This window comes from Cyrtonyx montezumae, unplaced genomic scaffold, assembly GCF_038088225.1.
Source record: "Cyrtonyx montezumae isolate F1298 unplaced genomic scaffold, pur_monq_1.0 scaffold_35, whole genome shotgun sequence".
NCBI lineage: Eukaryota > Metazoa > Chordata > Aves > Galliformes > Odontophoridae > Cyrtonyx > Cyrtonyx montezumae.
Window position 1 is genome coordinate 1,066,500 of NW_027072040.1, and position 13,024 is coordinate 1,079,523.

The following is a 13,024-nucleotide window of genomic DNA, read 5'->3' on the forward strand; positions in this document are numbered from 1 at the left end:
TGAAAGTCATGCAACAGTGAACTAAAAGAAGCTGTCCAGCTTTGGCAATAAAAGCCAGGTCCTGACTGCAGGGAACATTTAAATGGATGTTTAAGCACATGCAAAAGTACCACTGGACTTAGTGGCATTTCACTGGACTCTAAGTGCCTCTGCTGAGCAAGGGCAGAGATGAGCACGTTGACAAATGATTTCCTCAGAGAAAATCCAAGCAGTGTGGCTCCCATTCCTCATTTTTGTTTCAGTTCTTGATTGTTAGTAAAGCTGGGGGGGCAGCAACATAAACAAACAAGCAAAAAGGATTATAAACAAATAAATAACCTCTCCCACCCAAACTCAAATGTTCCTCTCTTGCCTCTTCCCCAGTAATCTTGCTTAGCCATCAGGGTCAACAAGTGCATACAACCTGCCACCACTCCTTGCACAAAAAGCCTCACCAAAGCCAACAGAGTCAGGCAAACTATGCACCTTTTGTTCAGCAACAATTAAGACACTGCTTTGTTTGCCCCCAAGGAATCAAGAAAAATGAGGCTAGAATACTAAAGCAGAATAGGAGACAGAGTCCTCCAGCTGAACTGAGCTGAACTGATCACTGAAGTACTGCTTTAAAAGAACTTAAGACTGTAGGTTTTGCAGTCAAAACACGAACAAAAAGGAAGCAACACACAAGATCAAAGCACCAAATCCAAACTCCGCCCTGAGGGCAATCACTGATTTGGTTGCTAGCTCATGTCACAGGCTGGCACACATCCCAATCTCAGAAGGTGGCATTCTTATGTGCTAGTTTAAAGCTCAGGTTTACTTACACGGAGAGCAGAGGGGGCTGGCAGTATAAAAATCCAGGAAAAGCATCCCTTCCGAAGCCATCTGGTCTAGGTTAGGAGTTTCCTTAGAAGGCTCTCCAAAAGCTCCCAAATCACCCCAGCCCATCTGCAAGAAGAACACACCACAAGACATGAAAGTACTTCTACTCTTCCACAAATGACAGTGCTCCTGGGCTCACATAAAACTTTTATTTTATCCCTCCGTTTCTAAATCTTTATAGAGCTCATCTCCCTGCTCAGGGAGCACTTCACAGCCACGATCAAACCAATCCTCCCCAACCCCACGAAGCTGGGAACTATCGTGGTTTTTGCTGCAGATGAGGAACTGAGGCACACACGAGGTTGGACGACTTGCTCGTCCTCAAGTGGACATTAAAACAGCTGTAGCAGAACGAGGTTAAGAGCCCTAATGTCCTCAATTGTCACTGCAGAGCCTGAAGAGTGGCAGGCACACACATAGCAGGAGGGTATGACACAGCATGCACTCGGTGGCGTACAGCTGCAAGTCAAGCTGTTCAGCCCTTGGCTGAGTGTCTTCGACCCCTGCACCCTCTCAATCTGCTCCATCTACTACACACTTAAAGCAAGGAAAAGGTCTGAATTCACAAGCAGTGCTGCAGGAAGATGTTTATCTTAAAAGCAAGCTCTGGAGAGAAACCTGCCAGAGGCATCGCACGACACTCTGCTTATTTGCAAATGGGGGTTTGAGTCTGTGCCTCCCTCCCAGCACAGTGGGGCTGCACAGTCCCCATCCAGGAGAGCTGTAAAATTACTGTCACGCTGTCTATGTTTGCTGCTGAAAACTATTACTGGTAATAACACAAATAAAAGTAAGTGACTTAAAACAGAAGGTTGTAGAAGGGAACAACTTAATGAGCAATTAGGCACCGTGGTTGCTAGAGATTATATTGGGCTTTAAAAAAAGGCAATAGCTTTCCTTAATACAGATGTGTATCAGGTGAGCAACTAATATAGAGGATGTAATGCATCTCGATGTTTAGAAAGCCATCTGTCTGGTCCCATCCAGAGTCTACCATGTGCACTGCAGCAGTGAGGTTTGGAACAGAGAAGCGATCTGAACATGGATGTGGAACTGAAATGGATTCAGCAGTCACCCCCAAGTCCTCAGCTCTTCAGTGTCTTTATCGTCACAAAAGACACCAGAACAGAACGTTGCACTGCTCTAATTCACACAGTGACAGCCACAGAAGCCACCAAAGGATCAAAGGAGAAAGACCGTGGAGATGCATTTCTAATGAGCAGCACATAAATAAATAAGCAGTTCACAGAAGCTCGGGTCAGGATCTGTGCCTCATTATGTCTTCTGCTGTACCAACACTTCCAGAGTGGGATCATACAAGAGGATTAAAACACCACAAGAACAACAGCAAGACAGGCAGGTTGCAGTGGGAGAAGGAAGCCCAGCAGGCTTCGAGTCACATACACACCCTCACCAGCTTTCTGAGATTAGGACAGCACACAGTGCATTTCTACTCCAAATACATCTGAAGGATGACAGGAAAACACGAGAGGAGAAGCAAAGTGGGAGGAGAGCAGCAACTCAAGCTTGTGCTGAAAACAAATGCACTTCTGTACCTGCGATTTATTTAACCTGGGATCATATCTGCTGCCTAACAGCTACAGTTTTCCTTCTGTACAGCTCTTCAGGAGGATCATTTGGGTTTCTAAAGCATTTCCTGAAAGGTATCAGTTTATCTATATTTAAAGCTTCACCTTACTCAGTGCTGCTTGCCCCTGCATCCATCTATGGTATTGGAAGGTACTGACACAATTATTTCTGTAGTTCAGAAAGCCAAGCCTTAACTTGGCCAGTGATTCCATCAATGCTGGGATAAAACCAAAACATCCCACCTTCCAACACTTACCAGCTGGTGAATACACTCTCCTGCCAAGGACAGTTAATCACTCAGTCATTATGAACAAGCTGATAAAGTGAGTAGTCATTAGATAAGCTGGTTCATATGTAAGCACTATTTCCAAAATGCCTGCTTCCAGGTTCGACTTTACAGACCTGAGAAGTCCCACTTGATTTCAGCAGGACATCCACAAACAAGGAACAGAAAGAGGCACACGATGAGCACCTTCAAATTGCCACTGCTTTCACAGAAAACCTCAAAAGGACTCGAAAGACAAATCAACTCACTGTGAGTTACTGTGGCAGCTCTCACAGGAAGCAGTCACCAGCTTCATTCAAACTTTTCCAGACCATCACACCAAACCACAAGCAGTGCCTGAATCACTGTGCCCAAAGCCTGTGACCATGAGTCATGATGCAGACCCTACCCACGTGCTGCTCAAGAGACAAAGGGAATGGATGCAGCAAACTGTGACCACGCTGTCCTGAGATGGTACACGCAGAGAGAACTGCTCGGAAGTAGTGGTCAGACAGAACATGAAGAAGCAAACTGAAAATCATAAAGTCACCAACGTCAGAAAAAGACTGCAAAGATCACCTAGTCCAACCCCAACCCACCACCACTGTGCTCACTAAATGTGCAAGGTGCTCTTGAAACACAAGTCCCATCAGTCCCACCTGCAACTCTTTAGGAATGCTTGAAAGGAACGTTCAGAACGAGCCAGCTGCGGGGTCAGGGAGCCAACCCCTTGAAGCCTCTGTGCAAAGAGCCCATACCACAAGCGAGCTGGGGGTCAGGCCACAGCCCTACTGAGCTCCTGAGCGGCCCAAACCAATTCCTCAAACATCAGTGGGATCCTGAGGGCCACCCCAAAACCGCCAAAGGACAGAGCTCACCCAGCAGGGCCACGCTCACCCCACAGCCCCAGTTCCCTCAAGCACATCTCCAAACACCAGCCCCCAAAAGGGCCCACAGGTCTCCCTGGTGGCCCCCGTCCACTTCACCCCCTCAGTATCGCCCTCTGCCCCACGCACTGCCCAGCAGCAACGCGCCCAGGCCTACAGTAGGCCCCACTATCAGGATGGGGGAGAAAGGGGGGGCACACGTAACACCCCCTCGGCCCAGGTGCCCCCCCAGGGGCCGGGACCCGCACTCACATCGTCCATGAGCAGCAGAACCACGTTGGGCGGCGCGGCGCAGCTCAGGGCCCAGCGCAGCCACAGGAGCACCAACACCGCTCTCGCCATGGCAACCGCCGCGTCACATGACCGCCCCGCGTCACATGACCGCCTCCTCCCTCCGGCACGTGACCCGGGCGGCGAGGAGGCGGGGCCAAGATGGCGGTGTGCATCGCCGTGATCGCCAAAGAGGTGGGGGCGGTCTGCGGGTCGGGGAGGGGAGCGGGACGAGGGGCTGGGAGGTGGGGCAGGGGGCCCGCCTGCAGAGCCCGAGCGGGGGAAAGGGGGAGACGTGGTGCGGGAGAGATCTCCTGCCCCCTGCAAACCACAGCTCTGTGCTGCGGGAGGGCCGGGCTGGCTTTGGGTGCGAGGTGGGCTCGGTGTGAAAGCACTCCAGTAGCGTTAGCCGGCGATTCCGGGAGCGGGGCCCTGCCCGCGTTGGCATCATTTGTCGTCCTCCCCAGAATTACCCCCTCTACATCCGGAGCGTTCCGACAGAAAATGAGCTCAAGTTCCACTACACCGTGCACACTTCCCTGGACGTCGTGGATGAGAAGATCTCTGCCATGGGCAAAGCTATGGTGGATCAGAGGGAGCTCTATCTAGGGCTCCTCTATCCAACTGAAGACTACAAAGTGTATCTTTGTAACATCTCAGCGTCTCCCTACAGTCATGCCTTCGTAGGTGTTGGTACTTGACATTCACCACAACCATGCCTGAGTGTATTTAATAACCTTCCCTGCAAGTTTAACCTGTATGGTTAAGCTCTCTTCCCATCTGCTGCTGCGTTAAAGCCATCAGCAGAAGATGCACAGGCTTGTTTGCAACCCGGTTCATCACAGAGAGAGTTGGGTTTGGTCCCTTGCTCAGTTCAGCAGCCGTCCTGGTGTTTTTAAGTCACAAAGTTGACCTTTTCACCATTCTCTGGCTTTTTCTCTGACCCCTGCAGATGGAGGTGATCTGCTCTAAGAGATCTGATTTCTGGGTTTTCACAAACTACCCATTGATTTTTGGAGTTCCAGATCATCACGATATTAGAGGGGCTCCAGGTCTCTGCGTGCAGCCTGACAAATGACAATAGATAAGGTAGGTCATTGAAACAGCTCCTGAGAGGAGAGAAACCCAAAGCACCAGATGGGAGACTGCTTCTGAAGTGCAAGGCATGCATTGCTGGCCAGCTCAGGAGCAAGCTACATCTGGAGTTACCAGAAGTGGCAGCAGTCAGAGAGAAAGGGGAGCAACCTGGTGTCTTGCTTACCTCATCTAGTCCTAGCTACGTGCCAAGTGCAGCAAGAACACAATATTTTCTTGGCTTTTTTGTTTGAGTTGCTTTGCCAGCCTCCCTAACGCCTTCCTTAACAGCTGCCCAGATATGGCTACGTGACAAACTCGAAAGTGAAGTTTGTTATGGTGGTGGATTCTTCAAACACAGCTCTTCGGGACAATGAGATCCGCAGTGTAAGTGCAGGAAATCAGCACAATTTGCTGCATTGGTGTTTCTTCTGCTTCCTCTTATTCATGAAGCACTGAGAAGCAAAAAACTCATTGATTAAACCACAATCCCTTTTCAGATGTTCCGAAAGCTGCATAATTCCTATACAGACATAATGTGCAACCCGTTTTATAACCCAGGGGACCGTATCCATTCCAGGTAAGAGGTCTGAGCATCTTTGTCATCCTTCTGGGACTTGCAGCAGGACTGGGAACATAACCCCTGTGCTTGGCCAGCCCGGATGTACGTGCTGTAACCACCTAGATGGAAAACAGCTGTGTTGTCTTTGGGTCATTACCACATAATAGGAAACTCTTGATAGTCCTGTGAGAACCTTCTCTCTCCCATCTCAGTGCTGGCGTTAGAAACACTGACTCAAGATAAAGGTGTCCTTGGGATAGAAAAATTTCCATGCAGGTAGATAGAGAGGTTGCACAGAACAAACAGCTGCAGTCGTCCAGGGTTTATCCTCACTCTTTATCCACACTCCTTGTGTGAGGGCTACTGCTCCCTATTTCTAAACTGAAATCTCCCAAGAAATGCAAATAATGCTGTGAGTTGATATTGCTTAGGCAAGAAAACTTAGCCAGGAGAAGACCTGTCCTTACTTCAGCTTAATTAAAGTCATTATTCACTCAAGAGAACATGCTGTATCTAGAGTGAAACCATGCATTCAGCCTGAGGAAAGCCAGCTCATTAACCAGTAAGAAGCATTGCTAGCTACTGGTATTGTTTAGGGATGTGGTGTGCAGAACTAGCTGCTTCCTTTAATGCTGTGTTATTTCCTTCCCTAGGGCCTTTGATAATATGGTGAACTCCATGATGATGCAGGTGTGCTGAGGCTCTGCCCAGTCTGATCCAAGCATTGAGAACATTCCCTGTGTACAGGAGTGTGCCTGCAGCGTGATGTATATATTGTTTTCCCTGTGTAATATTTTAAGCCTATGTAAAATAAACCTGACACCTGCAAGCTCCACACGAGCCTCTGCTCCTGCAAACCTGAGTACTGCACAGAAGTCACTGCTCTGCTTCTCTCGTGCTTTCAGAGAGCATGCAAGAGCCAGCTCTCTTCCTTCAGGAAGGTCAGCAGCATCAGATGAGGCTTGTTCCCTACAGAAATGTATGCAGCTGTGCTCCTGTGCAGCTCAGATGTTTCTGTAGAAATTTGGCTTTGTGGAAAAACAGCAGTTCCCACTGTGCCTGTGATTAGAGCAAGCACAGCTGCACAAGAGACAGCTAAGAGACGATTATTATTGGGGTCAGCCTAGATTGCAGGCAGCTGAGAGGCACAGATAGTGGCACTGCTCCTCAGAAGTGCTGGTGCTTGAGAGCACTTCCTCTGATGCAAAGGAGCAGAGCAGCAGCACACTCCTTCTGCTGTTTGCCATTCCCCATTCGCTGCTGTGTCGGGAACAGGAGAAGCAGTGCTTGTTTCAAACACACTTGGTCTCCTCACCCTGTTTTTCCCTTTCTGGGAACGCTCAGATCTGTCTGTACTTACTCCAGTAGTTCTTGGAAAGAGAAAACAGCACAAGTCAGCTGAAGGCTCCAGGTCTCTGCAACCACAGAGTGCTGGCATACTTGAGAACACTCTGGCAGCCAGAGCTGGCCTCAGCCAGCACCTTGAGCCTGCTGGGTCCTGCACTCATCCTGCCTTCCTGGGGAAGGTGCATGGGTGACTTGGGTTGGACAGCGTTTGCTGTTCTCACTTTGCAGCTCACTGAAACAGGCCGGGCAGTATTTCTGGTGCAGGTCAGGGAGCACAGGTAGTGCAGCTGGGATAAATCCATGCCAAGAGATTAAGACATCAGGATTGCACAGCTGCCTGGCTCATCCCAAACTAATCTATTAGCATCTCCTCCCCCTGTAGCTCCAAGCTGTTCTAATTAAAGAATACCAAATCAAGAGCAGCTACTACATAGAAGACTAGAAAAGCACCTGGGCAGAGGGAAAAATAACCCTACACAGTTCCAAAGGATATGTGGAGAAAGCCAGGTCAGTGCAGAGCATCAGTGCCCTGCATGGTCTCACTGCAGATGAGGTTCACACAGCAGGATCATTTATTTTAAGAATAAGTGACATTTACAATACCTTCTCAAACAGAACTTAAATACATTTAACCATACACGAAGCTGCCAAATAAAGGGAGGTGGCAGCACCTGAGCCTCTCCCACCTCCTAAACAAGGCACAGCTGTAAAAGTCTTCACCACTCTCACTCAGAGTTCAGCATTCCCTATTCCACAGCTCACTATCCAGATGCTCTGAAGTAGTTTCTGTTAAAAACTTAAACCTCGATGATTGACAAACCTTCTAAAGGAAAGCTCAAAGCCATCAGGCTTCTGCAGCCTGAGCCCAAGGCTCTCTCACACTGAGAAACCAAGGCCAGCCTCAACAGCACAGCCCACGCTGGAGAAAGTGTAAAACCAACACAAGAGTTATGGCCCAAAGCTTTAAATATGTATATATATCCCAAAGTCCTAAGGAAAACAAAACTTAGTGGGATTTTTAGTCTGGCAATGCCCCGAGCTGTGAAAAGCTGCTTTAGGAGCCAGCTCATCTGGGCCAGAGGAATCCTAAGCGAGGATCTGGAAAGATTAGTGTGAGAGTTACATAATAAAACTGATTGCAACGCAGAACTTCACATCATCATGGTGGTGTCCCAGCCTGCCTTTTTTTTTTTAAACACAAAGTTTCCCCTTTAAAAACAAGCCCCAAGGTAAGGAGATGGCTGCTGGGATGCTGGCACAGCAGGCCCAGCATTCCCCCTCACACCCAGCTCCAGCTGCACAGCACTCAGCTGCCACCACTAATCCCCACGGGCAGACAGATGGCATTTTAAAATTAATCTTTTTTTTGGCTTGGGTAGGCATTTTTTGTTTGTTTGTTTTTAAATCTCTCCAATCCCATCTCTTCGGTCCCATCGGCATCTCCAGGGCAGCACAGTCCTCCTTTCTAGTACGGGAAATACCAAGGCAGCAGCCTCGCCCGACCCCTAGGCAAAAACAGAACCACACTGGAGCTCGGGGGCACCGCTCAGCACGAGGCATCAGCAGCCCAAAAGCTCGGCCCCACAAGCCAAACACAGGGCCCCTCACCTGTATGTCCTCCCCCGCAGCCTCATGGGCTGCCCCCCGTAGTAACCCCAGCGTGGGATCAGCCCTCCCCGGGCCTGGAAGCGGCCCCGGCGGCCGCCACGGTCGGTGCTGCTGATGCCGGGTACGTTGGTCCTCTTGGGCAGCACCTGAAAGGCAGTGGGGGCTCAGCACAGGCCCTGTGCCGTAGGGCTGGGACGGATGGATGTACCCCAAGGCTTGGCCCAGCTCTGACCTTAATGACACGGCCCCTGAACACGCTCTCATCCAGCTCCACCGCTGCCTTCACGGAGCTCTTCTGCTCAAACTCGATGTACGCGTACCTGCCGGGAACGGGGAGCACAGCACTGCGGGTGCAGCCCAGAGCATCCCTCCCCAGGGCACACCCAGCCCCCACGGAGGACACTGCCTCCTTTGCAAACACTCAAGCCACGTGCTTTGCTTCTTTTCAGGACCCCGAAGCTGTTCATAGAGTCACACAGAGCAGCAGCCCAGCACTGACCCTTTGGGATGCCCCGAGAACTTATCGCAGAGGATGGTCACGCGGTTGATCCGCCCGCAGCTGTTGAAATGTGACTGCAGCTCCTCTGCTGTGCCCCCGTAGTCCACCTGCAGCCACAGCCCTCGTGTTCCATGGGGTTTGGGACCAGCCAGGCAGTCCCCTCACCAGAGATGGGGGCATACATCCACCAGGTGAGGAGCAGCAGGGAGGGCCCTGCTCCACAGCCTCCACTTACATTGCCCACGTAGATGGACCTCTGGTCAGCCTCCACCTTCTCCTCCGTCGTCCTCTGGAACAGACCTGCAGAGATTGAGGCTGTGCTGTCACAGGGAAGCCCTGCAGCAGGGGGGGGAAGGCTGGGCATCCCCAACCCCACGCTTTAACCTCCTCCTCCTCCACCCATTGCCCCATCTCTCTGCACAAGAAGGACATGGGGAAACTGTTTTACAGCACCTGAGGGTGCTCAACTCAATTACCTAATCAAAATTAATTTACAGCATCTCAGCTTGCAAAGGTGGGGGGTGGGTAAGACACGAGACAGCATCATGCTATGCCTGGCACCCCCTCCCTCCCCCACATTAGGTGCCCAGTCCCTGCGGGTGTGGGGCTACCCAGAGGGACACGGCCCCACTGATACCCCACGCTGCTGGGGAGCACAGCAGCACCCAAGGACAGCTCGTACCTGCCTCTGAGCCCATGAGGAGGCAGCTCTCAGCCTCCAGCTGCAGCTCCTTCAGCCTCTCATCCTCCTCCTCCATCTCCCGCACTCTGGCTTTGATGGCCTCCAGCTCCTGGAACCCAAAGTACAGCTCATGGCACAGACCACTCCCCACATTGTGCTGCAGTAATGGGCTTCCACAGCGGGGACAATGCGTAAGGTGAGTTCAGCTCTTGCTCCACCAGTGAGAAAAACCAGTTAACATTTCCTTCCTTGCATTTGCCCACAAAGCAGTGCTGCAATAGAGGCATCCCAGCAGCAGAAATGCCAGAAGGAACCAGAGATTGAAGCCAGTGGTGAACAGAACCATTGAGCTCAGCTGAGACAAGCAGATATCTCAACAGGGAAAGGCAAGCAGCAGGAGAGTGACTTCAATTTCCTGCTTCTCAGCTCAGAGATTTTAACAACAGGAGCCCCAAATTACTCTTAACTTCTTGAAACACTTAATGAGAGATGTAGGAGGTTTCCAATTTCCTTATAGGCAAGGGGAAAACTGATTCCACATTCAGCCAGACACTCACAGGGTCCTGCACACCCAGCTCCTCCAAGCTGTCCTCCTCGTGGTGGCTCTGGTCTGAGTCATCATCCGCAGCCCTCTGCAGAGCTGCCACCTCTGGTGGCACATCCCAGGATGCCTCCATTGCTGCCATGGACACTGGGTCTTGCCACCAGACCTCAGAAGAGTCCAAGAAGAGAGGACTAGGAAGGAATAGGAGCAGAAAGTAACTCAACAAACAGCTATTTAACACAGAAACAAAAGCAGGATGTTAAGCAGGCAAAGCTGGTTCCAGCAGAAGGAAAAGCAACCACCTCCTGAGCTCTCTGCTCTTGATTCTGCAGGTAGGCTTGCAACGAAACCCCACAGCTGCAGCAACAAGCACTACTACAACCTCTCCAGTCCACTTCCACCTCCCAGCTCAGGAAACTGCAGAAAGGAGCTTCCTTTGAGCCCAAAGGCCGCGATCAAACATCAGCCCCACTGGTAGCAGGGAAGCAGAGGACACAGAGCTCCCATAGCAGGCAGAGAAGCAGCAGGCCACACCGCCCCAACCCAGGAAGGACAAGCTCACTCACGGACAAACTCACATCACCGCGAGCACTGGGCAGCCGCGGTGCACCCCCCCCAGCGGTGCGCCCCAGCCCCCCACGCAGACCCACCTCGCCCTGCCCGCAAACATGCTGCGACCACCGCCAGGAGCGCGCACCTCCCGCTGCCACGTGCGCCTTTCCCGCCGGCGCGCCACTTTCATACATCAGCAGCCAATCAGAGCAGGGCCACGCCCCGTGCTGGCGTGGCGGGAAGCGGCCCCGCCCTGGGCTCGGACCTCGGAACCGCGAGTTCGAGACCCGGGGTCGGCCACTGCCTCGCGTGTACGCCTGGGCGAGGTGGGGCCGACACGCGTGGGTCTGACCCGCCCCAAAACTAGCGTTTTCTCCACTGACTCCCGCTGCTGCTCTGACTCCTCAGGATGGCAAGAGGGAGGGCAGATCCTAGGGGACAGTAACCGATGTCCACTACTGTGATGCTCACGGGGATTTCCCGACCCGCCCCAGACTGGGGGGCAGGGGGTGCAGGGCACCCGGCACACACCCAGGCTGCCGAGACCTCGGGTTGATATTAAATCATCTTTTATTACACAGATACAGAGATAAGAACAGACAGAACCTGAATCATAAAGTTTACATCTTTCACAGATCAAACATACAGTACACAAAGAGAAAGCAGGGAACAGCATGGGGGGGGGAATCAGAGGGGGGGGCGGGGACGGACAGCATGCCGAAGGAAAGTCCTACCATGTCATCTCTCTGTGCTGGCCCCAAAACCCACTACCAAAGCTCTGCCCTCAGCCCCCGGCCCTGGGGACCCCCGCTGTCCCCATCCCCATGGCTGGTGCGGTGCTGCAGGGGTGGAGAACAGCAGCACGACACCTCCCTCCCGGTGCTGTGCCTTTGGCTGACATCAGAGGGGTCCCCGAGGTGAGCTGCTGCAGATCAAGGTGATGTCCCAATCCCCAAAGCCAGGCGAGGAGCAGGGGATGCTCTGAGGAGGCGGGCCAGGGGCGGCAGTGACGCTGCTGGGGGCTGCCCAGGGAGGTTTGGGATCCTGGGAGCATTGCCAGGAGGTGGCACTTTGGTTTCACGCGGGTTTTTGGGTGGGGGATACATGGCCCCGGTGCAGTGCTGGGGGTGAGGCGTGTTGCTGTGCCCCCCCCTGCACCCTACAGCACAGCTCTGCCATCCCATGGGAACAGGGACCTTGGGTGAGCTGTCCCCATGCCACAAGCCCCACTGCAGCCACAACATGGGGATACAGAGCCAAAACAGGAGCAGGTAGCCACGGGGACTTGAGCTGGCACAGGGCACTCTGCATCCCCGAGCAGCACCCAGTGGTCCCCATGCCATGCGGTTGCCCCAGGACCACATGGCACAGCCGTCAGCCACAAAGCCCCCGAAGGATGCAAGCAAGGCACGGGCCGTGCCTCCCTGGTCCCCATGCACATCTCAGCACCGGTTTGGAGCAGAACCCTACAGCAGTTCTGCCACCCCCGTGGCTGCCGTCCTCCCCCCATCGCTATTTTTGGGAAATGTCACACTTTAAAGCTGTCGTTCTGGTTTGGACGTCCGCACCGCCCATACCCCTCCCACCCTCCCTCCCTCCCTCCCTCCCTTCCCCCGGCTTTTGGTTTCGATGCAAGGTTCGTTAGGGTATTTTTATTGTTTAAAAAATAAAAATTAATAAAACAAACAAACAACAACAAAAAAAAAAACAGGAAAAAATAATTAAGAAATAATCATTAAAAAAAAAAAAAAGCAAAACAGAAAGGAGTGGAAACGAGAGCAGACGCTGTGTGAGTGCTCCCGTCTGTGGTTTCCCGGCGAGGCGGAGGTAGAGAGGCAGAGCCCCGGCACAGGGTGGGGAGGGGGCACACGGGGTCGGGGGGGGGGGGGGACGGACACCCAGGGAGCAGGCGGCCCCGGTGGGAGCACCCACAAGACTCTTATATATTACCTCTTCTCAGGAAACGTAAGAAAAATAGACAATATTACATATGTCACACCATAAATAAAGTGAACAGTCACGTGGGGGGCCCCCGGCGCAGCCCCCCCCCGGCATGGGGTCTTGGGGTGCACAGAGACTGGCAGTGGGGCTGGGGGTGGGAGATGGCATCGTGCTGTAGCATGGCATGGCACGGGGCACTGAGGCATGGCAAACCATGGCACACCATGGCATGGCGCAGCATGACACATCATAGCTCATCGTGACGAACCATGGCATGGCATGGGATACCACGGCACACGATAGCACACCATGGCATGACATGGCACACCGTAGCACATCATG

At 52.4% G+C, this 13,024-nt stretch overlaps 3 protein-coding genes across 3 annotated transcripts in view; 1 reads left to right on the forward strand and 2 right to left on the reverse strand.

Annotated features, from left to right (window-relative positions):
- GALNS (galactosamine (N-acetyl)-6-sulfatase) overlaps positions 1–3,951 on the reverse strand; it is a 41,159-nt gene extending 37,208 nt beyond the window's left edge. The window contains exons 1-2 of the mRNA XM_065745409.1: positions 3,856–3,951; positions 804–927 (exon numbers count right to left, since the gene is read on the reverse strand). Coding sequence (XP_065601481.1) covers positions 804–927; positions 3,856–3,945 — 214 coding nt within the window. The 5' untranslated portion in view covers positions 3,946–3,951. The remainder of the gene's footprint in view (positions 1–803; positions 928–3,855) is intronic.
- Positions 3,952–3,980: 29 nt separating this feature from the next.
- Positions 3,981–6,344, forward strand: TRAPPC2L (trafficking protein particle complex subunit 2L). Its single transcript, XM_065745411.1, has 5 exons — positions 3,981–4,068; positions 4,341–4,513; positions 5,247–5,334; positions 5,448–5,527; positions 6,163–6,344. Exons 1-5 carry the CDS (start codon positions 4,036–4,038, stop codon positions 6,206–6,208), a joined length of 420 nt encoding a protein of 139 aa, XP_065601483.1. The 5' UTR covers positions 3,981–4,035; the 3' UTR covers positions 6,209–6,344.
- A 1,707-nt stretch (positions 6,345–8,051) lies between these two features.
- PABPN1L (PABPN1 like, cytoplasmic) lies at positions 8,052–10,859 on the reverse strand. The gene is made up of 8 exons (XM_065745410.1): positions 10,840–10,859; positions 10,203–10,380; positions 9,646–9,754; positions 9,199–9,263; positions 8,964–9,070; positions 8,697–8,784; positions 8,465–8,610; positions 8,052–8,361 (listed from the first exon to the last, which is right to left on the reverse strand). Exons 1-8 carry the CDS (start codon positions 10,857–10,859, stop codon positions 8,322–8,324), a joined length of 753 nt encoding a protein of 250 aa, XP_065601482.1. The 3' UTR covers positions 8,052–8,321.
- Positions 10,860–13,024: the final 2,165 nt, after the last annotated feature.